Here is a 26121-nt window from a genome sequence, read left to right as displayed (position 1 = left end):
AAATAAAATTTAAAAAAATGGTCACTATTCAAAAACAATGGTCTGAGTGGTCATTTTCCATTGACAGTACTCAGACTAATGAAAGGGTCATGTGAATTTAGCCTTACAGCGCAGGGAACGTCTCATTGGAGCAGGACATGCTCACTAGTGATGAGCAAGCTCTACCATGCTCGGGTGCTTGGTACTCGTAACCAGCAATACACGACTAGTACCAAGTAAAATAGTAGTTAATGGGGAACTCAAGAATTTTTCCGGGAAATCTTCTGGAAAAATGCCAGCGTTCCCCATAGATTCCCATTATACTCAGGTACTCGAGGTCGTGCCAGTCTAAACATCTAAACATCCAACTACATGGTAGTACTCGCTTGCCACTAGTTAGGAGCATGGTAGTGCTCACTCATCACTGACATCTCCTTAGGAGTCGCTCCCATGGGTATACAAATCGGATGAGTACAACCCGATAAAAAAAGGGATTGTACTCAGACCACTATTATTCAATGAGGCAGTGCAGGTCTGTGTGTGTGTGTGTGTGTGTGTGTGTGTGTGTGTGTGTGTGTGTGTGTGTGTGTGTGCGTGGTGGTGGTGGGGGGGGGGGGGGTAGGGAGGTTTTCAGGTGTATTTAGCATGTGGCGATTTGACTCCAAAATCGGTATGGTGCGAGAAACAAAAGAAAAAAAAAAAACAGCCCATAAGGCAGCTATCAGTAGGGCATCCAATTTTTATGGATATATTACAATTCTGTAAGATGGGGAACTGTAAATGGTCCTGTAAAAAATCATAAAAAAATAGCAGCTGCCGAGTAAAGAAACAAACTGCACACGGATGACAAGTGATCATATCACTTCTCTGGATGAATGTGACCTAGGCTACACCAAAGGCCTGTTTCACACGTCAGTGATTCTGGTACGTATGTGCTAGTTTTTATATGTACCAGAATCACGGACATACGCAGACTCATTATAATCAACGGGTCTGTGCACACATCAGTGATTTTTCCCTGACCGTGTCTCCGTGCCGCATACACACGTGTCCGTGATTGCCGCATGGAGACGTCAGTTTTTTTTCTGGCATCACCGATGTCCCACGGACCATACTATGATGTGATTCGTGAAACACGTACCAGAAAAACACGGACATTGAAAATAAAAAGCATTTTTAACTCACCTTCTCCAGCACTGCTGTCTTCAGCCTCTGCTGTCTCTGCTTCAGAGCCGGCTGCTTATTCTCATGCATATTCATGTATGCAGGAACAGCCGACCCGGAAGTAGATGCAGCGGGGGCAGAAACACAGCACCACAGACAGTAGGAGCGGGGACAAGGGAGTATACGTCCATGTGCAATCATGGATGGCGGACACGGATCACAGATTGCACATGGACAACACACGTGTGCGGTGAATCACGGCACATGAAGGGATATATGCGTTTTTTACACGTTAGTGAAAAACGTCTGTATGGATTGTATGGATGTGAGCTGTCTGAGTAAACATCCGACATCGCACCGACCGTTGTTATTGAATAGGGTTGTTCAGATGACAGATATTTCACATGCACAGAATGTTTGAGAAAAAAAATTAATAAAAAAAAAATAAATCACACTAGTGCACTATTTTCTTATGCGTATGGGATAAATCTCAGTCATTCAAGTCTATCAGTGAGCAAAAATAAACGGATCCCATAGAAAACATCAGTATTGCTTCTGATTTTTATGGATACATCACCATTATTAACATGGGAAACTGCATGTGGCCGTGTACATTGTATAAATACAGATGTCAGACCTGAAATACCAACTCACGGATGACAATACAATCTATTATCCACTTGTCTGACCTCGGGACAATACTTCCTTTTAAAGGTTTACTGCGATTTTAAACCCTCCGGCCACTTGCCCCCCTTGTTGCCAGAACTGCTGCCATCACTGCCCCAATATTGCCTCCACCCATGGGACAAAGCTATAGTCCAATTATCAATTTTGACGGCAATTAGAATCAGAAGTCATTGACGTGGCGAATTAATCAAATTAATTTTATAAAATCACCCAATTCCAATGCCGCAACATAATGGTGCAATACATCAGTAGGTAATCCAACAAGTATTCATAGGAATGCCTGTTCCTGATCTGTTTATGATGTAATCACCCAAGGAACGAGCAGAATGATAGTGGGCAAATCATTTATGCTATAAAAAAAAAAAATACAATAACTTGTGGGGAAAGAACAATCTTCATGATTCCCAGCACTGATCGTTGGTCTGGGTAATCTGGCCAATAAACGAGGGCCATGCTGGTGTGGAGTCGATCGGTGCTCATTAATGGTGCATTGACAGGTCGAAATCGGCACATTTAGATGCATCATAACTTTTTACTCATAACTGGCTCCTGGATATTACAGTATTCTGCCAACTAATGATCTTACCAGGGGATCAGGATACAGCTCGGGACACGGTCATTCTACCATAATTTGTCAGGTTCCCAGTATTTCAACATGAGAGACACAGGCAGTGAAACCTGAAAGACCACATTATAGGTCGGCCAGGAAGCAAATGTGAACAGAGCCTAAAATGCAGACTGAACAAAGCCATCTCTCATGTACCTGCAGATTACTGGAATTCTTATTGGAAATATCCAAACTAAGCATTGCGCTGACTCCCTTCCATCAGTCAGGATATTGCTCCGAGCGGCAGTAACTGTCGATAGGTAATTACATTGCAGAACAAGGAAAACGTTTCCCCATTTGCGAATGTGGCACATTCAAAGATTTGGACATTTCTGCACTGAAGTGAGATAACATGGGGTAAGCAGGAACATTGCTGGATCTACATACACGTCTTAGGGAGGACTGGACAACCAGGTAATGTGTATGGGGACCAACGCACTCTTTCCCAATGGCAGATATTGGAGTATAGAAGAATCAGCAGTAGGATTGTAACATGCCGGATCCTTTTGTTCTTGGAGAGATAAGATCCTGAAAGATCTTTCCAGTAGAGGCTTAAGGTACCGTCACACATAACGAGATCGCCAGCGAGATCGCAGCTGAGTCACCGTTTGGTGACGCAGTAGCGATCCCGTTAGCGATCTTGTTATGTGTGACACCTACCAGCGATCAGGCCCCTGCTGTGAGATCTCTAGTCGTTGCAGAATGGTCCAGGCCATTTTCTTGAAAGGTGATGTCTTGCTGAGCAGGACACATCGCTGTGTTTGACACTGTGTGACAGGGTTACAGTAACTGCTGAGATCGTTATACAGGACGCTACTGCGACCTGTATTGTTCCTGCATCGCTGGTAAGGTCTGACTGTGTGACATCTCACCTGCGACCTCCCAGCGACTTACCTGCGATCCTTATCAGGTCACATCGTTTTCGGGATCGCTGGTAAGTCGTTGTGTGTGACTGGGCCTTTACTCCACTCATCCTTCTGAGAAGGTCTACCCACAAGTGTGCATGTGTAGGGGGCTGAAGGAGGTAGAGTTCGGCAGGACAACCATTCATTTGACATCTAACATTTATGGCCACTTTAGGATAATGTCTTCTACACAAAAAGATTTACAATTACCCCCCAATCTCCAAAATAAGCACTGGAACCCCCACAATCACTAGTACATGGGACGTCTAGAACATATGATGCAGCTCCATACCACTCTGCAGAAACTGTGGAAATAGCCATACAAGAGGGCTTGGCTATTGGGATTCCCAGCATTCTGCCAGTACACTGTGAATGGGTAATAAAGGAAGATTTATCTGCTATACAATGTACTGCCTCTCCAGGAAGCATAGCCTTATTTATGTGTAACCTAAATCACACAGCAAACTTCAATAAATGAATCTAGAAAAAATAATTCAGTGTTAGGACAAAAAGAGAAAAGCGCATTAACAAGAAAGATCATAAATCTACATGCGTCATATGTACGTATATATCACATATCTGACAACATCTAACCTAAGAGACTATAGTAATATATTAGGCTACAAGGTCATATACGAAGCCGTTACACAGTGGCCCCTGAAGTCTATGTGGATTACTGTACCCCTATATGCCTCTCATTTCATACGTGAATTCAACAAAGAAAAGTAGGTACTGTATAACATCTATAATATGAATATATCAAAACCACAAAGGTGTGAATGAGGATCAGGTGTGTTACATTTGGTGTTATCGCTAACACCCTCTCTCATACTGGTCACTGGAAGTTCAACATGGCTCCTCATGGCAAATAATTCTATGAAGATCTGAAAAAAAGAACTGTTGCTCTACAAATATATGTTTTGGATCACTGCCATATTGGACAAGTGCAGGTCTACCAAGGGCATAGAGTGATGGTAGAATCTTCTCTTTCAATACAGAGAGGTAGATCTGTGAACTCTGAGCGCTGCTGATCGTATCATTTCAACTCCACATAAGGACACTGCCTCCATCATGTCTCACTGTAAGCACCGTGCATTTTTCTAAATTCATTTTTCTTAATGCATGGTGCCTACAGTGAAATATTGTAGTGGCAGTGTTGCTGCTGGTATTGTGGAGCTACATTCATTGACTGGATGATGAATTTATAGATGTGCTGCTCGATATTTAAAGAGGAGATGCTCACATGTTGCGGTGTTCTTGATAGACCTGCACTTTTCCAACATGACAATGATACAAATCACACATCTGATGCATTTCTGAATAAAAACAGAGTGAAAGATATTCTTGGGCCAAGTGTCTCCTGAACTGAACCCAACAGAACAACTATGGGGAGTTCTGAAAAAAAACAAACCAGGTCATTATTACCCTCCATTCAGCCTCCAGGCTCTAAAAGAGGTAATTTTTTTTAATGTATGTGAAAAGATAAATGTTGCAACATGTCACTATTTTATTCATTCCATGCCAAGAAGACTTGGTGCTGTCCTTATAGAGGTTATCAAGGAAATTTATTTTTTCTTTTTTTAACTATGGTATGTGCCTACAAACTAACAGGCAGGTATTTGCTAACAGAAGCAATTACAGTACCTGAATGTTGTACCTGGCACTGGCAATTCAGCTGCTCCATGCCAAGAGAGCAGCTGTTCTTCTGGGGTGCTCTGCCGACAGGGCATGACTGCTGACATCATGCTGAATGACCACCAACTTCCTGCAGTTAAGCAGCAGGGAGCCGGCTGTCAAATCAGCATGATGTCAACAGTCACACCGTGTCAAGAGAGTAGAGAAGCCGCTGCTCACTCACTCCAGAAGTTGATTGATGATCTCTGAATGATCCAATGTTGTCCTAAATGACTGATGATGATAAATATAATCCACCAGTGTATAATCAAGTCTTTGTATAAATGCTCTGTGATAGTCTCAGTGTTCTGTTTAAAGCGCAGAGAGCATCATGAAGACCAAGGAACACAACAGGCAGGTCCGTGATACTGTTGTGGAGAAGTTTAAAGCCGGATTTGGTTACAAAAAGATTTCCAAAATTTTAAATATCCCAAGGAGCACTGTGCAAGCGATCATATTGAAATGGAAGGAGTATCATACCACTGCAAATCTACCAAGACCCGGCCGTCCATCCAAACTTTCATCTCAAACAAGGAGAAGACTGATCAGAGATGCAGCCAGAAGGCCCATGATCACTCTGGATGAACTGCAGAGATCTACAGCTGAGGTGGGAGAGTCTGTCCATAGGACAACAATCAGTCGTACACTGCACAAATCTGGCCTTTATGGAAGAGAGGCAAGAAGAAAGCCATTTCTCAAAGATATTCATAAAAAGTTTTGTTTAAAGTTTGCCACAAGCCACCTGGGAGACACACCAAACACGTGGAAGAAGGTGCTCTGGTCAGATGAAACCAAAATCAAACTATTTGAGCACAATGCCAAACGATATGTTTGGCGTAAAAGCAACACAGCTCATCACCCTGAACACACCATCCCCACTGTCAAACCTGGTGGTGGCAGCATCATGGTTTGGGCCTGCTTTTCTTCAGCAGGGACAGGGAAGATGGTTAAAATTAATGGGAAGATGGATGGAGCCAAATACAGAACCATTCTTGAAGAAAACCTGTTAGAGTCTGCAAAAGACCTGAGACTGGGACAGAGATTTGTCTCCCAACAAGACAATGAACTCAAACATAAAGCAATATCTACAATGGAATGGTTCACAAATAAACATATCCAGGTGTTAGAATGGCCAAGTCACAGTCCAGACCTGAATCCAATAGAGAATCTGTGGAAAGAGATGAAAACTGCTGTTCACAAACGCTCTCCATCCAACCTCACTCAGCTCCAGCTGTTTGCAAAGGAAGAATGGGCAAGAATTTCAGTCTCTCGATGTGCAAAGCTGATAGACATACCGCATGCGACTTGTGCAGTAATCGCAGCAAAAGGTGGCGCTACACAGTATTAACTTAAAGGGGACGAATAATATTGCACGCCCCGATTTTCAGTTATTTATTTAAAAAGTTTAAAATAAGCAATACATTTCATTCAACTTCACAATTGTGTCCCACTTGTTGTTGATTCTTCACCATAACATTAATATATATATTCTATATATATTGCTGAATGTATGTATGTATTTATGTATGTATGTATGTATGTATGTATGTATGTATGTGTGTATGTATGTATGTGTGTATGTATGTATGTGTGTGTGTGTATGTCCGGGATTGGCATCTGCACCGTCGCAGCTACAGCCACAACATTTTGCACACTCACACGTCTGGACCCCGAGAGCGTCATAGGCTATGTTGTGAGGCGAAATTTTAACCCCGCGCGTTCCAATTTACCAATCAATTTTGCCACAATCTACTTCATAATGGGGAAAAAGTGAAACGAAAAGTGTATCCGCACCGTCGCATTTACAATCACAAAATTTTGCACAGACAACTCATGTGACCCAAGGAACGTCGTTGACTATGTTTTGACAGGAAAATGTAACCCCGCGCTTTACAATTACTCTCCAAAAAACATGCCTCTATTAAAGTAAATGGAGCCTGGAACTACAGGTTATTAGTAGGAGCTGTGAGTGGTTGCTATAGGAACAAAAAATATTCATAGTATAAGAAGCTTATATGTGAGGTAATAAGATGTCGGTGGGGAGACGGATAGAGAGACAGAGAGAGACAAGACAGAGATAGAGATAGAGACAGACAGGGAAAGAGACAGACAGAGAGACGGGGAAAGAGACAGACAGAGACAGACTGAGAAAGAGACAGATGGGGAAAGAGACAGACAGACATGCAGACAGGGAAGGAGGAGACAGCCAGAGAGGCAGACAAAGATAGATGGGGAAAGACACAGACCTTGATAGAGACAGGCGGGGAAAGAAACAGAGAAATAGAGACAGACAAAGACAGGCAGACAGGAAAAGACACAGACAAAGAGACGGGGAGACAGACCTGGAAAGAGACAGACCGGGAAAGAGACAGACCGGGAAAGAGACAGACCGGGAAAGAGACAGACCGGGAAAGAGACAGACCGGGAAAGAGACAGACCGGGAAAGAGACAGACCGGGAAAGAGACAGACGGAGCACATTACTTGGCCAATTTAGTTAAATCTGTGTGGAATATCTGTGGTGTTGAAATATATGTTGTGAAATGCTTCTATTAGCTTAGCTTTTGCCTTTTAATAATTACATTTCTATCTATTTGTTTTGTGGTTTTTGTGTGAAGAATAGTACAGCTAGTTATATATATATATATATATATATACATACACACACGTACACATATATATATATATATATATATATATATATATATTACACACACATATATACACACACATAAATATTATATATACATACATACACACACACACACACACAGAGCTCTAGAAAGAAAGAGGCATTGGCCGCACATCCAAAAATCAGCAGTTCATCTAGTTACGCTTGGCATAAAATTATAAAACGGAATCTGAGGTTCTTGGTTTAACATTCTGCTCAGACTGTATGAACCCCACTGGCACGTCACTGCGAACATCTGAGGGGCTCCCTAAGGGTTACTAGCCTTAAAGGGGTGGCATCAAGCTTCAACCACCACGACAGTGACAGCGGCAGTGCACCAGTAGGGTGGGTGACCTGGTGGCCCACAGGACCCATGCTGTAAGGCTGAGTCTCCATGAATCCAGGCCACACCGCCCCACAGGTATAAAGCCACAGCACCAATAGCCGACACACTGCACCCACACCTAGTGAAAGGAGCTGTAAAACTCACCTTCCACAAGCTCAGACTATAAACTGAAAGTAAATATAGGTAAAACCCCTCATGCAGTCTCCGGCTAATTAAAAATGTCTCTGCCAAATGGGAGGAGTGCTGGTCCAAGTAATCAAGAACAGAGGGGACAGAACATGCAATAGCTGAAGAAACAGACATGGACCGCACATCCAAAAATCATCAGCTGATAGCCTTAGTTTAACATTCTGATCAGATTGTATGACGCCCACTGCCATGACATGGTGAACCACTCAGTTGGGCCCCTATCTTTTATTATCCCACCCTGCTGGTGCACGGTCACCCCTTTAAGGCTATTAAAAGTTAGGGACTTATTGAGAGGTTCGCTGTGACGTGGCAGTGGGCTTCATACAGTCTGATCAGAAAGTAATACTAGGAACCTCATGTTCAGTTTTCATTAGATTCATATCTTTCTCTACAACTATTTAGAATCACTGAGCTATAGAGGCACAAGTTCTACCCAATTGGAAAACCAGTAACACACCGGCCCCTGTAGGAGGCATTCCCTATATGATCACCATGACAGCGGTGAGAAACATTCCAGAATTTGTGCCTCGTTATAGGGCCGGTCCTTATATGGGAACTCCAGAGACAAGTCTGCGTTACAGGCGGGTAATCCGCAGTCCTATGGAGGCTGCAGCCATCCTCTGGGTCACATCACATTTGTCATTAACGCTCGCTAGGCTCTTATCTTTGCACGAGGATGACTTAACAACAGCTTGTCAGTGTACCATGTTATTTAGTGACATCTTCATACTGTTATGTGGTGCTACAAATTATTTAGCAGTTTTATCTTTTATATATTGGAACCTGTAAATATACATGAGACGAAGCTGCAATGAATCCTCCTGCCTCCCTCCAAGAAAATAACAATTTGTATGTGGACGAGAGTCGCAGCGCACGTTGTTATGGGGTCTCCGGGGCACGCAGCAGAGATCTCAGAGGAATGTCCGCAGCGGCACCGTACGGAACAAGGGGACTCCAGGAGTGCGCACATCTTTTATGTCAGATACCGGCAGGATTAGATCCTGATGAAACAAGCACAGATTGATTGACTTCTCATTTGAAGACACCGAGCCTCAGGTCATCGGGGGGGGGGGGGGGGGGGGGAGTGTTCCACCTATCCTGTCGGCTCCCAATAAATTGATGTGCTAATAACCTGCAGAGTCACTTTGTAATGTTATAATATGAGAATAACAACAAGATAATAGTCAGATATGAGGAAACAGTGAGGCTTTAGGTGATGTGACTGGGGTGGTCCCACTCCACTTCTGTCATTGTCACACCAGAGACTCTGATAACTACACAAGCTAAATCCAGTCATGGAAACCAAACTATTTATAGACGGCTCCACGTTCTTGTTGAATAGCGTGCATATAGACAAATGTACAATACATTGCTGCTATGTCTCCCGGTGGCTCCTAAACCATTCATTGAAGGGTAGCACCCGTCAGCAAGTCTCTTTCTCTATTTTACATGCCTTGTATACTGGGCATTATGTCCTTTATCCCATGGCACCCTCCAGGAACGCTGCAGCATTTTTGCTCCATTTCTTTCTTTTAGGTCAGTTGATGTCGGATGTTGGTTTATAGTCTATAGCAAGCGTTACTAAACATTTCACTAATTTTTGATATGTTGCAGCACTTGTTAGGTACTGGTAATCAGTGACCCCACCACATGGCACAAGCTTATGCCCGAGCACATGCAGAACAATGTACAGGCTCACACATGTCTAAAGGGTCCTTACACCACCCACACGTAGGCTGTGGACTGGCACGTGGATAGAATGATTGGTGGGGGTTTCAGGGCATAGACCCCAACCAATCAACAATACTAAAACATATTGAAAGTTAGTTAAACGTTTAGTTCCAAAGTACTTGAAAAACACGAGAACAAAAATGCTACAAGTAAATGTATCAAAAGTAAACGTAATACCAAAAATACTTGTACAAATGCTCGAAATTCATAGTGCATTTTAGAAGCATTAAAAAAATGCAGAAAATGTGTGTGTGAAGGAGGCCCCGAAGGCAAACATGGACTCCACCTAATGTCCTGGGTCTAATAATAAAATTCTCACATCAGCTGATCATTCCATACTATGTACAAACACACATACATACATATACATACATAGTGTGTATTATATATACTTCTGCATTCTAAAAACAACATTAGTCCTACTGTTATATTATAGTGCACCAGCGAGGTATGACACTAATCTAGTCTGCCTTTTTTTTTAGTTTATGGCTCATGTACTCGACCATATCTTTGTGCTATACACACGTCGCACTGAGTATCATATGCCATCCACAGAAGTCTATGGCGCTCTATTGTACTTACGTTTGCCCTCTAAGGAACAGCATTCCCTTAAAGGGGTGTTTCGGGTTTGGTCATTTCCAGAAATCGAAGTGAACAGGGCCACTGATATGATGTCTATGAGCAGGGCCACTGACGTGATATCTACTGAAACATGCAGGATAGCGTCTGTGTTCAGCGGTTATTGTTCACATGACCTGGCAAGTGTCTGCTACCTCCTGATGAGCAAGTAAGTGGAGAAGGAATACTCTTTTAATGTGATTCTGTATAGAGAAACAATATGAGCATACAAAAGTGCACTGCTCTGTGTACATTATTTAGTGACAGAGTGCTGCTAATTAATGCTGGGGACATGATTGAACTAGAAGGCACAAGGCAGTTTGTCCAGTAATGATAATCTCCTGCTGATAAACTGATTATACTAGATCAGCAAAACACTGCCCAGTGACACCTCTCTCTAATCAGTCTCTGCTCCTACATTAAGCCACTCTCAGATTAGACAGTAAAAGTTCTCAGACAGATTCCCCTCAGGATGTTCTAGCAGACAAAATGAGCAATTCCTGTAAGTAAAAATCCAGCACATATTTTGACAGTCTTGCCATTTCCACAAGTGACCTACCTCGACGCTGCAATCTCCACCTTTGTCCTTGCTACAGCTGCTGCTCTCTGCGCCCCCTCGACAGCGCGGTCTACCTTTTCCTTAGTTTTTGTGTTCTTTATGGGTATAAGTTGCTTTCTTATTCCACGGACTAAAACATTGTTTTTGTACTTTCCCTCTTCTTTAGTGCCATCTGGAAATATGGTACATCCATATCCATGCCTGCGATTGTTCAGCCATTCTCCCTCGTATTTCATTCCATTTGAGCGTTCACTTACTCCAAACCCGGTGCGTTTATCGTTTTTCCATTCTCCCATGTAGGTTTCTGTGGTGGTGGCATCGACGTGATCTTCTACAGGACAATAATCAGAGTCCAAGTCTCCAAAGCTAATTGTAGAGTTGGCATCACTTGAGCTAATTCTACTCATAGCCGCATCGCTTCTCACAGAGCTGCGTTTGCTAGATATGGAGATCTTGGACTCTGATTTTCTAAGCTTAATGCTGCCCAGTAGTGACCCTCTTCTGAACAAACCTTTCTTCTTGCCCGTCATAAGCTCAGAGTCGCTGTGAAAATTCAATACAAAACCTCCACGAGTCCCAGCTGGACTGTCGGCTCCTATGTCATGAAGTACGGTGCCATTGCTCTGTTCACTGCGGAGTGAAGACAGAGAGGTTCTCAGTGGTGATCGGATGACGGTAGCCATACCATAGGGAACGCTCTGGCGAACGCCATATCCATGCCTCATTCCTCCCATCCATTGTCCTTGGTAGGTACCTGGATAAAAACATAGTGTCAAGTAAAAACAAAAAAGTATGGACTTACAACCATCAAGCCATGCATCGTCACACGCTGTATAACATTGAATCTATTTTCAAAGTTGACAAACCAACATTTCATAGAACTACTTAATCTTCGATCCCTATGGCCAGTGGTGTTGGCAATAGAAAAAAAATATTTCTCCACTGCCATCTTGTGACTTTTTCTTCTGCGGACTGATAAGACCATTCATCTTTGACTCAATATTTATTGCTACCCATTTTTGAAATATGAAATACTATTTTAGAAGTATAGAAAATAAGGTAAATAGGGGGTTCTATAATACACCCCCATGAATTATTCCTGAAGGAGGGGTGGTCACAGGTAACAGGCAAATGCTGTCTGGCCAACAGCAGCAATGCACATGACACCTGCGAAAGGGGGGAATTTGGGGGTCTGTAGAGCGGGTGCCTCAGGCTCCACTGGGTAAATCTATTTTAAACACTATTGAAGTGCCTGTAGTTATTGGTCTTCCATGCACTTTATATAACAGTGGCTGATACAAATTACTCAGATGACAATGCACTCATACAGGACATGTTCCAGATATATTGCTAGACATTACGGTTTTGTGTACACATGGATGTAACAAAACATGTTAAAACAGAATAGATCTGAAAAAAGAAGAGTCTGGTAAAGCGGTTCAACTGTTTTAATAAGGCTAAGGACACACGGTGAGTAAAATGGAGCAAGTGGAATGCGATAAAAAAAAAATTGCATTCCACCTGGACCCATGTTACTCTATGGGCTGCTCACATGAGCAATTTTTTTTCTCAGCCCAAATCAGATCGAGAAAACAATCGCAGCATGCTGCAGGTGAAATCCGATTTGTTTTCTCTCGCACCAATACAAGTCTATGGGTGCAAGAGAAACATCGCACTGCACTTGCATTACAGTGAGTGCAGTGCGATATACGCACCAGCTGACAATGGAGGAGAAGGGGAGATTTGTCCCTCCCTCTCCTCCGCAGCGCCCACCCTCTCCTCCGCGGCTGTGCTGTGATCGCAGGATCGCATCACAGTGGCATGACACTTGGCTTACACTCCAGCAGAGCGGGAGCTGAGTGTCATGAGATGCACTCACAGTAGTGCTCGTGTGGCCCCAGCCTTAGATCTGATCTCAACTTTATAAGTTTATTTATTTAGTGGATCAACGTCTAAAATAATTCTGTATGTCCTGAGCGAGTTCCCAAACAACTTGCTGACCATCTATGTAAGTGAGTGGTGGATAAAGCAACCGACCACAGCCCCCAATATGGCTCTCATGGACCGCAGTGTGACAGCCGTTTGTGAGTACGACCTCTCATTTGTTATTCATACAATAATCTAACAAGCTCATAAATGAAGACGGTCGTCATTTTCATGGTTTTGCTGCACCAGTTGTAGAGGTGAAGAAGTTAAACCTCCTTATGTGGCAGGAGGGTGGGCAGCAGATTCTGACCGCCCCCTCCAGATACATGCTGCTTTCACAAGCACTCAGTGTTTAGATTAGCTGCAGGGACCAATATAGGAAATTGGCAAAATTATATACAGTCGGTATTTAGACTCAGCTTTCAAGTTCATATGAATCGAGTATGCAAGCATTAGATAAATTACCTGGGATCCACCTATATGTAAGACCTCCTGTCTATTGGGAAGGAGGAGGTAAAAAACATTTTTTTGCTTTTCAAAAATGTGAAACATTTATGACACTCTGACCACACTGTGATCAAAGTCTCAGCCAATTTTCTCGTATGTGGGGAAAAAATGGACACCTGAAACTGCCCTTAATGTGATAGTCCACGTCAGAAAGGTGGTATAGTCCTAGCTGAAAGTTTAATCTAAAATCGCCAGAAACCTAGCTTCTAAATGTCCTCCATTATTTACCCAGTTTCCCAAAAAATACGACCTGCCCCGAAAATAAGCCGTAGCATGCTTTTTTGGGATTTTTGGGCCTAAACTAGATATATAAGCTCTTCTCCAAAAATAAGCCCTACTTACAGTTCAGTAGCATTGATACAGTTTATAATTTATTAAAGGCTATATATAATTTGTGAATAGGTCATTTTTCCATGTTATCTGGTAGCTGCCTGGACAGACTAAGTTTTGTTCATGAATACTAGTGTAATGACCCAGAAGGAGCCATTACAAAAGTTTCTTCATTCATAGGAGAATGTAGAATAATGTATGGTTTTATGTATTGCCTGGTGTCATTCTGTAAGTTGTTGCTCTGTAATACCACTGGAGACCAGCAGGTGGTGGTATAAGTGTTGGCAAGGGACTGTATTGGAGGATGTCTGATGAACATCCTCTATAGCCTGGTCACTATGGTAACTGGGGAGAGTTGACAGTTGAAACAAGCCGAGCTTGAGGTGATGAGCAGGTGACAAGGGCGGCTAATGTCAGCCACCTTGCCAGACAGTCTTTTCGGAGCCCATCACAGCAAAGCCAAACTGCAGTTCTAGATTTGCCATCACAGAGTACCAGTGCAGTTGTCACCCAACCAAAACTTGTATGAAAATCCAGTGTCGCAGCTACATGCGCCAGGAGATGTGAACCATGATACTGTGATCCAGTAAAGCATTTGAACAGTTCATACCAAGGTCCTGTCTGCCTTATTGCTTCTACCTATCATATACAGATGTACTGTGGGAACGGGTTTGGAGTGCCAGGAGCCAGGTAGGAGCACCGTGACACCCCAAACTACACAACCCCGCAGAAAAGCCATACCACCGCTCGACACCTACGTCTGGGGCCTAACAGTGCCTCCTGCACCTAATACCCAGGTGTGACATATGTTACACTAGTAGATTGTTGTACATGAAAAAAGGAAATAGGATCTCAAGACATTTATGATGGAAGTCAGGTTGGACATGTGTCACCTCTATAGTCAGAAGAGCTGAGTGAATCAAACTGCAGGACACTGTATTCCGTGGCCCCCGCACAGGAGCCATGCGAACCCTTGATACCAGCGGGAATTTTCTGCACCTCTCCTGATTTGCAGGCCTAGCTTAACATCACTGACGCGGGTGAGACGTTACACTGGGCCCATTAGAAGAGATGCTGGAGGAAGGATGCGGTCTGCAGGGCTTCCATCAGGGTTCTGCTCATCTCTAGTAAATTCTGCACATCATTGGGTTCACTTACTTTTCAAAAAGAAATGTAATTTTCCCTATCATATTACCCATCCCATAAATTTATATTACTGCTCAACACAAACATATTTCGGACAGGAAGCTCCAGCACTTGAGGAAACTTCACAGCTACAAACTAATGATGGTGATTTCTTCAGATCTCTGTACTCTCCACAGCTCAACACACTTCCCCCGACACGTGCAGCGGCCCCTCACATCCTGGAGACCGGGTCTATCCTTAAGTTATTTTCCTGTTTATCTAGCCATTCATCTTAACCTTCTTGTCTTATCATCTATAAGCTAGACTTCCTATGCTGAGGTGCTGACCCCTCTGAAGAGTTTTACATATGTATCCACATGTGCTGAAATATCTGGATAAGCAAGATTACTATTCACAGTGCGATCGTTATTCATCCATATCCTTTATATAAATTGCCAAATACTGATCTGTGAAATTGGTCTGATGTACAAAAGACGTACACGCCAAAGAGAAAATACCTTTATCTTAATGAGGTATTACAACCATAAACAACAGCTGTCCAATCCTTTCTCAATCTCCAGACAATGTAAAGTCCCCTTCAAAACAGTGAATGATAGAAAGGTGGATGCCAAACACTGGTGGTGGAAACAGAATGGTGGACACAGAATGGTATGCAAATATCAAAACATCCGGTGAGTGCTCGTTCTGTGAGCTAGGATGCTTTCATATGTTCAACCAAACTCCTAAGTTTACTTCCATCTCACTTAATTAACGTACCTGATCTATCACAAAAAATGACATCACTCTTTTCCCTGTACCAGACAGCCAATGCCTCGGAGTAACCCTGTGCCCTGTCCTTCAAATCGCAAATTTAAGATGTTGCCACCTCCAACCCAAAAATATTTCCAAAATTCGTCCTTTCCTTAAACGTGTACCTACTAAAATGCTAATGCATGCCCTCATCATCGACCGCTTCAACTATGGCAATATCTTCCTTGGGGGCCTTCCTGTTAACACTCTCCCACTCTCCAGTCCATCCTTAACTCTGCTGCCCGACTAATCCACCCCTCTCCTCGCTACTCCTCCACTTCTCCCCCCTGCAAATCTCTTCATTGCCTCTCAATTCCCCAACATATCCATTACAAACTACTAACACATGGACCTAAAAAGCTGTCCATAATCTGTCTCCCCTATGTATCTCCAAACTTATTCCTCAATATCTTCCCATACCTAATCTCTGTTCCTCACAAGATCTCCTACTCTCCTCCACATTTGTACGTTCCCCAATTGCCCCTAAAACGTCTCCCGAGTATTCCCCAACCTCTGGAATTCTGTGTCCCAACACGTCCGATTATCTGCTGCATTCAAAACCTTCAAGCCATGTGCACACGTGGAATATGTTGTGGCTTTTTAACCTCAGTATTTGTAAGCGAAAACCCGGAGCGAGTATAAAAAAACGCAGGAGTGCTGCCCGTGTTTCTATTATACTTTTCCTCTGATTGTTCCATTCCTGATTTTGGCTTACAAATACGAAGGTAAAAAACTCAATGAACACCTAACGTGTGCACATGGCATCAGACAGAACTTGAAAACCCAAGAAAGCTTGCAGCCTCACCACCACCGGAGCTGCTGCAAATTCCCGACCTACTGTCTCCCACCCCATTATCCTGTAGAATGTAAGCCCACAGGAGCAGAGCCCTTTCCCCTCTGTTCTAGTCTGTCATTGTTAGTTTGCTTATTGTAATTTGTACAGCACAATGGAATCAATGATGCACTAAATAAAATAATAATAAAATTCATAGTCCAAGTATGACCTCAATGACCAGCTGCAAGTGGTCCTGACCTGAATCTGATAGCCTCATATATGCCTAGAAGGCTGTTGCACTTGCTAGGACATCTGTAGTCAGTCTACCAGTAATTGGACCATTAAAGAGGATGTCCACTACTTGGACAACCCCTTCTCATTCCCCTTGTTTGCTTCCATAAACATAAATAAGCCTATACTCCCCTCTGATGAGGCCGCGGTTCCAGCATGAGTAAATCTGCGTTCAGAGGCCCACGTGACATTGTTATAACATGCGAGCCTTGCGACCAATCAGCGCCCAGCTAATGTCTCCCCGTGTTCAGAGATTTGAGCAGGATGTGAGTGGTGCGCTAACTTCCTGCTCAAACATCTGAAGGCGGGGAGAAGGAAGAAGGCGCTGATTGGTTGCGGGGCCCGCGAGTCATAATGTGAACAAGGGGAATGAGAAGGTGTTGTCCAAGTAGTGAACAGCCCCTTTAAATATCGGAGATATGATCTAGCCTTACAGAACCCTGCATGTAAGAGGGCAAAAAAAGAAAGATCAGCCTGATTAAACATGAAGGAAGAAAACAAAAATTTATATAACTATGTGCAACAACCATGATGAATTCACATTCAGCGATGACTTGATCTGAGAGGTCATCACCTGAGGTTATACAGTAGGTGAATGATCAAGGAAGCCCCCACAGCATCTGAGATGAGTTTAGTGATTATCCCCTTCCCGACTGGGTGATTTTATGTTTTTCATCACTCATCTTTCCTCCTATTATTCCAAGACCCATAACTTTTTGATTTTTTCGTTGACATAACCAAGCCCTGATGTTTTTTGCTTTATTCTTGAACGGCTCCATCCATCGTATCATGTGATGTACTGGAAAGCGGTAAAAATAAAAGTGCTGAGAAATAGCGAAAAAAAGTGCAATTCTGAAATTGATTTTTGTTTTAATTACATCGTTCATTTTACAGTAAAAATGTCCTTGCTATATTATTCTTCAGGCCAGTACCAGTGTTTTATTTGAGTAGTGAAAAAAAATTATTTTGTCAAAAAAAGTTTGCTGTGTCGCCATGTACCGTGAGCCACAATGGTTTAAATTATTCAGATATGGGGGGGGTGAAGGATTGTTTTTTGTGCCCTGAGCCAATGTTTTTATTGACATCATTTTGGGGTAGATATGATGTTTTGATCACCTGTTATTACGTGGATAAAAAAAAACCCAAAACACAATTCTGGCGTTTTTATTTCATTGTTACGCCATTTACCAGTCATTAATTTATTTTATAATTTGATAGATCACGCAGTAATACCAAATATGTGTTTTTTTTCTTTCTTAATTTTCAATAAGGGAAAAGGGGGCTGATTTGAACCTTTAGATTTTCTTTCTTTTTTTCATATTTTTTTTAAAAAGACTTTTTATTTTACTCTTTACTGTATTTAATAGTTCCCTTAGTGGACTTCAGCCTGTGACCACTTTTGTCTATACGCATGTCTATAGATAGCAGTCCCTCAGCACTGCTATGTATAGCAAAAATCAGTCTCCTACGAACACCAGCTAAATGGATTTCATAGATGAACCATCATAACATTCATGGGGGTCTTCAGCTGACCCACGGCTATCATAAAAACCCATTGGTGCCCCGTGTTCGCGTCACGGGCACACCGATGGGCCCATGGGATGACATGCCCCCCTGCGAGTGCACATTAACTGCCGGTGTTAGAGATTGACAGCAGCATTTAACAGGTTAACAGCTGCAGGCAGAGTTCCGCTCCACCTGCAGGTGTTAGAGGAAGATGATGGCTGAATAATTCAGCCATCACCTACCAGCAAAGATGCTGGATCTGCTTAAGAGACGTCAAAGTCAGGGAGCCGACATATGATATGTTAGTATGTCATATGTCAGTAAGGGGGGCTTAAGGGAATCTGTCATCAGGTTTTTGCTATATAATCTGAGAGCAGCTTGATATAAGGCCAGGGATTCTGATTCCAGTGATGTGTCACTTACTGGATTGCTCAGTGTAGTATTGATAAAAAACACTGTTTTATCAGTATATTATAATTAGAGGAATAGTACACCTGCTGTCAGATAGTCAAGCATATTCATGAGCTCTCTATAACCTCGCTTCCACCACTGACTGGCAGCTGTGTATGGTGTATATGGATAGAAAGTTGTTAATCAGTGGTGTGGGCCGGGTTATACTGAGCTCAGCATTCAGAGAACTGCTAGATCTGCCGCACGTTTTTAATTAAATGTCAGAAAGTAATGCAGTAAGTGACACATTCCTGGAGTCAGGGTCTTTGCCTCTCAATTATGTTGCTCTCAGATGGGGTAGCTAAAACCTTGTGACAGATTACTTTTACAGAGAACCGGTCAGCACGATTTTGTAATGTAAAGACCTAGTTGTAATGGCACTGTAAGGGTGCGTGCCCACGATCAGTGTTTGCTGCGTTTTGAAAACACCATGCTTCAGCTGCGTCTAAAACGCTGCATTGTATAGTACAAGCATAGTGGATGGATTTCTAGAAATCCCATGCCCACTGTAGTTGTTTTTTCTGCAGTATACACTGACCTGCGGTGCGTGTTTACAGATCGCAGCATGTCAATTGTTTGCTGCGGAATTACATGCGTCCTCCATAGGGAGAACACAAGCAAGACCGCAGCGCACTGAACCCTGATCATGGGTATGAGCAGCTGTGGCCTCCTGCGGAGGAGACGCGGGGCCCCACAGGTCAGGACTCGCTGCGTTCAGGACGCAGTGAGTCCTGATTGTAGGCACATACCCGAATACTGATTAAATCAATACTTTTGGTTAAGAAATCCACTTTGTTGTTTAATCACCATTTGAACTTTTGAGTGCACAAGGGTGGGACTGCTAACTGGGTCTGCTCTTCCCTATCTGTGATTTTCCGACTCCTCCGCCTGTCACTGTTCTGTGAATGACCTGTCTCTTCAGTTTCTAATATCAGCAGTGACCAGTCATTCACAGAACAAAGGTAAGTAGAAGGGTCGGGGAATCACAGACAGGGAGGAGACCACCCAGCGTACAATCCAGCCCCTGTGCACCAAGATCTAATTAACAGAAAATGTCAAATGGTGAATAAATATGAACAACAAAGCAGATTTTTTTTCACCAAAGGTATCAATTTAATCAGTGTAACAGCGCCATCACAGCTTTGTCTTTACAGGTTCTCTTTTAGTTTCATCTTTGGCATGCAACAAAAAGAAAGAGAAAAATTCAGAAAAGATTTGTGCCCAAATAAATCAGAATTGATCATGCTGCAGATTTATAAATCCACAATGTTAATGTCCACGAAGGCAATACCTGCAGTGTGAGGATAGAGCTGCAAAAAAAAAAACAAAAACCAAAACATGTAAATCCACTATGTCTTTACTGCTTTCTGTGGATTTTCCTTCCTGAGCGCTCAGATCTGCCACACCTGAACCCGGAAAGGACACCAGGTTCAGAACCCGGACAGGACACACAGACGGGCCCACACGACAATACTGAAACCGTTTTTCACAACATTTACATGACTTGTAATGTAATGGTGCAATGTAAGAGGGTTATAGGAGTCAAAAACGCCATCATTTGTTTGCAAAATTCTGAGAATTCTACCTTATTGAAAAAGTACTACAGACCCACATGTGGGTACATGCAAGGGGAGGAAATATTTTTAAATGTAAATTCAGTAACACTTTGCTGTGCAAAATACCATCACGGTGATCGTAAAATATTTACTTTTCCAGCGATGCCTGCCATTCCTTCTTCTAGGCATCATCCAACCTTTTGTAAACTCACACCGGAAAACAGAAAGGAATTGTTTACTAAACCGGAATACCACGCTGGTGAAAACCCCTAATGTTATATTGCACTAATCCCTCACTGTCCTTCCCCACCTTCAGTTTTGTCTGCGGATACCAGCCTTGTACCTTGGCTTGGTCCAGTCTGTCAGCTCAGCTTCATTCTCTTATGTGATGCTAACTATAGACAAAAAGTGGCGCTGTGCCTTCTAATCGTACGGAAGGTCACAACCAACAGCAAAAAGTTTGAATAACATAGTAAAATACAAACACGCATGGCCAAAAGTGTTGGTACCCTTGAAATTGTTATAGAAATGAAGTATTTGTCCAAGAAAATTATTGCAAATACACGTTTATTTCCTTTATGTGTATTGGAAAACAAAAAAAAAAAAAAAGAGGAAAAAAAGGCAAACTGGACATAATTTCGCACAAAACTCCAAAATAACTGCCATCAACCACTTCCTATAGACATGAACAAGCTTCGTACACCTCTCACCTGGAATCTTGGACTCTTCTTTAGCACGCTCCAGTAGTGTTGAGCGGACCCGGATCCGCACAGTTTGAGAGCCCGATCCAAGTCTGACCAGTACCCGGGATTCGGGGTGCACAATCCGGATCCGTGTTTTTTTTTTTCTCTCTCTCTCTCTCCATTGATTTACATAGACACGGATTCCGGATCGGATCCGGACTTCTGCGGCAACCCGATCCGGATCCGACGGACCCGGATTATAACCGATCCGCTCAACTCTACTCTCCAGGTCTCTTATATCTGAAGGCGCCTTCTCACAACAGGAATCTTGAGATCAGGTGAAAAACACATCCGTTGCATCAGTTGACAACTTAAAAACGACTGATCCGTTGCTGACGAACCTGACGGATTTAAAACAATGGAAGTGTGAACCTAGCCTTAGCAGAAGGAGTTTGGCTTACATTCATATTGGCAAACTGCAGTCTAGCTTTTTTATGTCTCTGGTAGAGTTGAATGGGTGCCTAACTATTCGTACTCGCTATACTCATAACAAGTACAGTCTAATATGCTCGTATTCATTCCATATATCGTGTGCAATGCAAGTCAATGGGGAAAAACTCGCAAAATATCGAGTAACCCGAATGCCGTACTATTTGTGCAAGTAGCAAAATCATGCGGAATTCGGGTTATTCGTTACATTGCGAGTATTCCCCATTGACTTGCATTACACACGCTATTTGGAATGAATATGTGAGTATTAGACAGTACTCGTTATGGGCATAGCGAGTACGAAGAGTTAGGTACTCGCTCAACTCTAGTCTCTAGGCCAGAAGTGGGGTCTTCCTGGGTCTCCTGACATTGCGTTTCATGTCATTCAAATGTTGATGGATAGTTTGCGCTGACACTGATGACCCCTGAACCTGCAGGACAGCTTGAAATTTCTGGAACTTGATCGGGGCTGCTTTTCCACCACCTGGGCTATCCTGGGTTGCAAACTTTCATCAATTTTACTCTGCTGCCCACATCCAGGGAAATTAGCTATAGTGCCATGGATTTTAACCTTCTTGATTTTGTGGCACACGGTGTACAAAGGAACAAAGATCTCTGGAGATGGACTTGTAACCTTGAGATTGTGGATATTATTAAACAATTTTGGTTCTCAAGTTCTCAGACCGTTCTCTTCTAGTCTTTCTATTCTCCATGCTTAGTGTGGCACACAGACACACAATGCAAAGATTTAAGGGTACTTTACACACTGCGATACCGGTACCGATATAGCTAGCGAGCGTACCTGGCAGTTGTGCGTCACGAGCAAATCGCTGCCCATGGCGCACAACATCGCTAACACCCGTCACACGTACTTACCTTCCCTGCGACGTCGCTCTGACCGCCAAACCGCCTCCTTTCTAAGGGGGGGCGGTTCATGCGGTGTCACAGCGACGTCACACGGCAGCCGTCCAATAGCTGAGGAGGGGCGGAGATGAGCGGCCGGAACATGCCGCCCACCTCCTTCCTTCCTCATTGCCGGTGGACGCAGGTAAGGAGATGTTAGTCGTTCCTGCGGTGTCACACACAGCGATGTGTGCTGCTGCAGGAACGACTAACAACATCTTACCTGCAGCAGCAACGATATTTGAGAAAGGAGCGACGTGTCAACGAGCAAAGATTTTGGACGTTTTTGCGCTCATTGATCGTTGCTCCTTGGTGTCACACGCTGCGATGTCGCTAACGGTGCCGGATGTGCGTCACTAACGACGTGACCCTGACGATATATAGTTAGCGATGTCGCAGCGTGTAAAGCACCCTTTAGTCATCTTCTCCCCTTTTTGTCTAGTTTCGGGTGTGATTTTCATATTGCCCACACAAGTGAGCATCACATTCTTGAAACAAAGTTGTTTACTCAAAATTTTGGGAAGGTGTCAACAATTCTGTCATGCCCATTTTGGTGTTTTGTGTGAAATTATGTCCAATTTGCCTTTTTTCTCTTTTTTTATTGTGTTATTCCAATACACACAAAGAAAATAAACATGTGTATGACAAAATGTGGAAAGTGGAATGTTTTTCTAGGAAATATTATTTTCTGGAACAATTTCAAAGATATCAACACTTTCAGCCATGACTATTTATATAGCATCAGTCAAAAGTTTGGTCACACCTGTTGATGCATTAGTTTTCCTTGTTGTTATTGGCATGTGCATATTGTAAATTCAGACTGGAAGCCGCAAGACATAAGGAAATTACGAGTATTTTGAGATATCTAAAATTTAGTCCATATTCTGGACTGTTTCACACATCTCTTTATACCTTGTTGCCATAAGTGTTCCTCTATGGTTTTGCTGCCCCTCCAGTCTGAATCTACAAAGTGCACATTCCAATGAAAACAAGGAAAACCATTGCAAGGACTGATGGACACAAACTTTCAAAACATGTGGCATGTAATTACATATATGATATATAAACACATTCATACATAAACATACATATATCCAGAATCAAACTGCGCTGGTAATTCTTGCAGCAGGCGGTAATATTTCAATACTATTTAGATTTGATTCCCTGCTCTTCAATAAAGAGAAAATGGATTTATAGACAAAAGTCATAATTAATCTGACAAATTTTTCTTACATGAACATATTCCACATTCCCTAGTAACCAGCATGTGCTGCTCCTTCTACATTTTTTCTCACATTGCCTCCGGTCATTTATAAATGTAAGATTTTACAATTTGTGGTATCTCTTGTATGCGAATTGCATTTGACAATCGCTAAACTTGCGTCTATTTTATCACAACAGGATCAACGAAAAATGTTTAATTGCTGGGGTTCAACCACAGACACATGCCAATTCCAAGAATGGGGGTTCCCAATTCCCTGTTAGTGGATTGCTATGTGCTTGTGTAGCCACTGCTCCATTCAATGGTAAAGGAGCAGCAGAGACAGAATCCATCAGCTCAATAGACACAAACCTAGTGACACTTTGGAAGTCTCAATGGTTGGAAACCCATAGCTCATGGATGCATCTCTATACTGTGGATGGATGACATATACTGTTAAATGAGAACCCCTTTAATGAAACGTAATGGTGCATGCAGGCCCACCTCGCTACTGGGAACACGTGTCCAGCTGCTTACCTCTGCAGACCAGTGGGCCTCACAATCAGACTTTGAAGGCCCATCATAGCACTAGCTATCCTCTAGGATGAAGCAAGGGTTGTAGTTTCCCCCCGGCCACTGGAGCTGAAGGGGGGCTCAATAGTCTTTCTTAGCCCAGATGAGCATCCAATACTATTAAAAACCCATAATAATTAGAGGTCCTGTTGGGGATTTTTCATCAGGGTGCAGAAGCTTTAGGAAATATCCCTGGGAAGGAGATAGCATAGACTCATAGAATGGTAGAGTTGGAAGGGACCTCAAGGGCCATCGGGTCCAACCCCCTGCGAGCGCAAGTTTTCCGAAATCATCCCAGCTATATGTTTATCCAATTTCCGCTTGAAGATTTCCATTGATGGAGAGCTCATCGCTTCCCGTCATAGCAGATGGAGATAGCAGTCATTCCCTTTTCTATAAGTATTTTAAAAGTTGTGTTTTTATTCAAAATTGCAGTAAAAGAAAAAATAGAAACTGCAACATGACTGCGATGTGTGAATAAACCCGACTGGGTAAGTGATTTTATGGCCAGAAGTGTGAGCAGGTAGCACCTTACTTGAGTCATCTTCTAAATTCAGCCATTTTACACTATGAATATAGTCACAATGCACAGTATATAGGTAATCAGTTGAGCATTTGTGGCTGCAGTTGACTATTGGGAGCAGATTTAAGGATGGACAGATGCCTCCTATGCCTTCATTATGCAACAGATGCCCGATATTCTAAATTGTTACATTTACAAAATGACACTTGAAGACTCTTCATATGTTTGGATTTTTACCAAATCAGGAAAAAGCTATTCCCATAGAAACCCTTCTACATGATCAGAAGGAAACCGATGCAGCAATCAGCCCACACACATCAATCTTATCCAAGAGCTCGAGTGTGCGCTCATCACAAATATGTTCAATGAAAAACAGTCTTCAGGCATGAGTGGCACGGGACGAATGGCCGAGCTCAGCAGCCTCTATAGCAGGTGTCTCGTTTATATATAGTGCTAATTCCTGATGTCATCTACGCTCGCAGTTCATTATCTACATCACAGTTCTTCTATCATTAGCAATGTTTTATTTCAGCTCCTGTACGGCTCATTTAATGCAGCACTACAAGTTCATTATGTCCTAGTGAGATCCAATCTCAGAATGGGAAACCTGATGAGTTGCCCATTAGGGGCACAACTGTTCACAGGCAGCCCGGGGAAGAGGTGTGTGTGTGTGTGTGTGTATATATACATATTATATATAAAATATATAGAATATAAATAAAATTTTATATATATATATATATATATATATATATATATATATATATATATATATATATATATATATATATATATATATATATATATATATATATATATATATATATATATATTATAAATACATATAAACATACAGTGCCTACAAGTAGTATTCAACCCCCTGCAGATTTAGCAGGTTTACACATTCGGAATTAACTTGGCATTGTGACATTTGGACTGTAGATCAGCCTGGAAGTGTGAAATGCACTGCAGCAAAAAACAATGTTATTTCTTTTTTTTTTTTTTTAAATTGTGAAAAGTTTATTCAGAGGGTCATTTATTATTCAACCCCTCAAACCACCAGAATTCTGTTTGGTTCCCCTAAAGTATTAAGAAGTATTTCAGACACAAAGAACAATGAGCTTCACATGTTTGGATTAATTATCTCTTTTTCCAGCCTTTTCTGACTAATTAAGACCCTCCCCAAACTTGTGAACAGCACTCATACTTGGTCAACATGGGAAAGACAAAGGAGCATTCCAAGGCCATCAGAGACAAGATCGTGGAGGGTCACAAGGCTGGCAAGGGGTACAAAACCCTTTCCAAGGAGTTGGGCCTACCTGTTTCCACTGTTGGGAGCATCATC

General features: G+C 42.5%; 1 protein-coding gene across 1 annotated transcript in view; it reads right to left on the bottom strand.

Annotated features, from left to right (window-relative positions):
• The window catches only part of JPH1 (junctophilin 1), a 156104-nt gene that overhangs the window by 119086 nt on the left and 10897 nt on the right, over positions 1-26121 (bottom strand). The window contains exon 2 of the mRNA XM_075353163.1: positions 11129-11882. Coding sequence (XP_075209278.1) covers positions 11129-11882 — 754 coding nt within the window. The remainder of the gene's footprint in view (positions 1-11128; positions 11883-26121) is intronic.

The sequence above is a fragment of the Anomaloglossus baeobatrachus genome, chromosome 6 (assembly GCF_048569485.1).
Source record: "Anomaloglossus baeobatrachus isolate aAnoBae1 chromosome 6, aAnoBae1.hap1, whole genome shotgun sequence".
NCBI classification, from domain to species: domain Eukaryota; kingdom Metazoa; phylum Chordata; class Amphibia; order Anura; family Aromobatidae; genus Anomaloglossus; species Anomaloglossus baeobatrachus.
The sequence above is the reverse complement of the archived record's forward strand: the minus strand, read 5'-3'. Positions and strand labels throughout refer to the sequence as shown.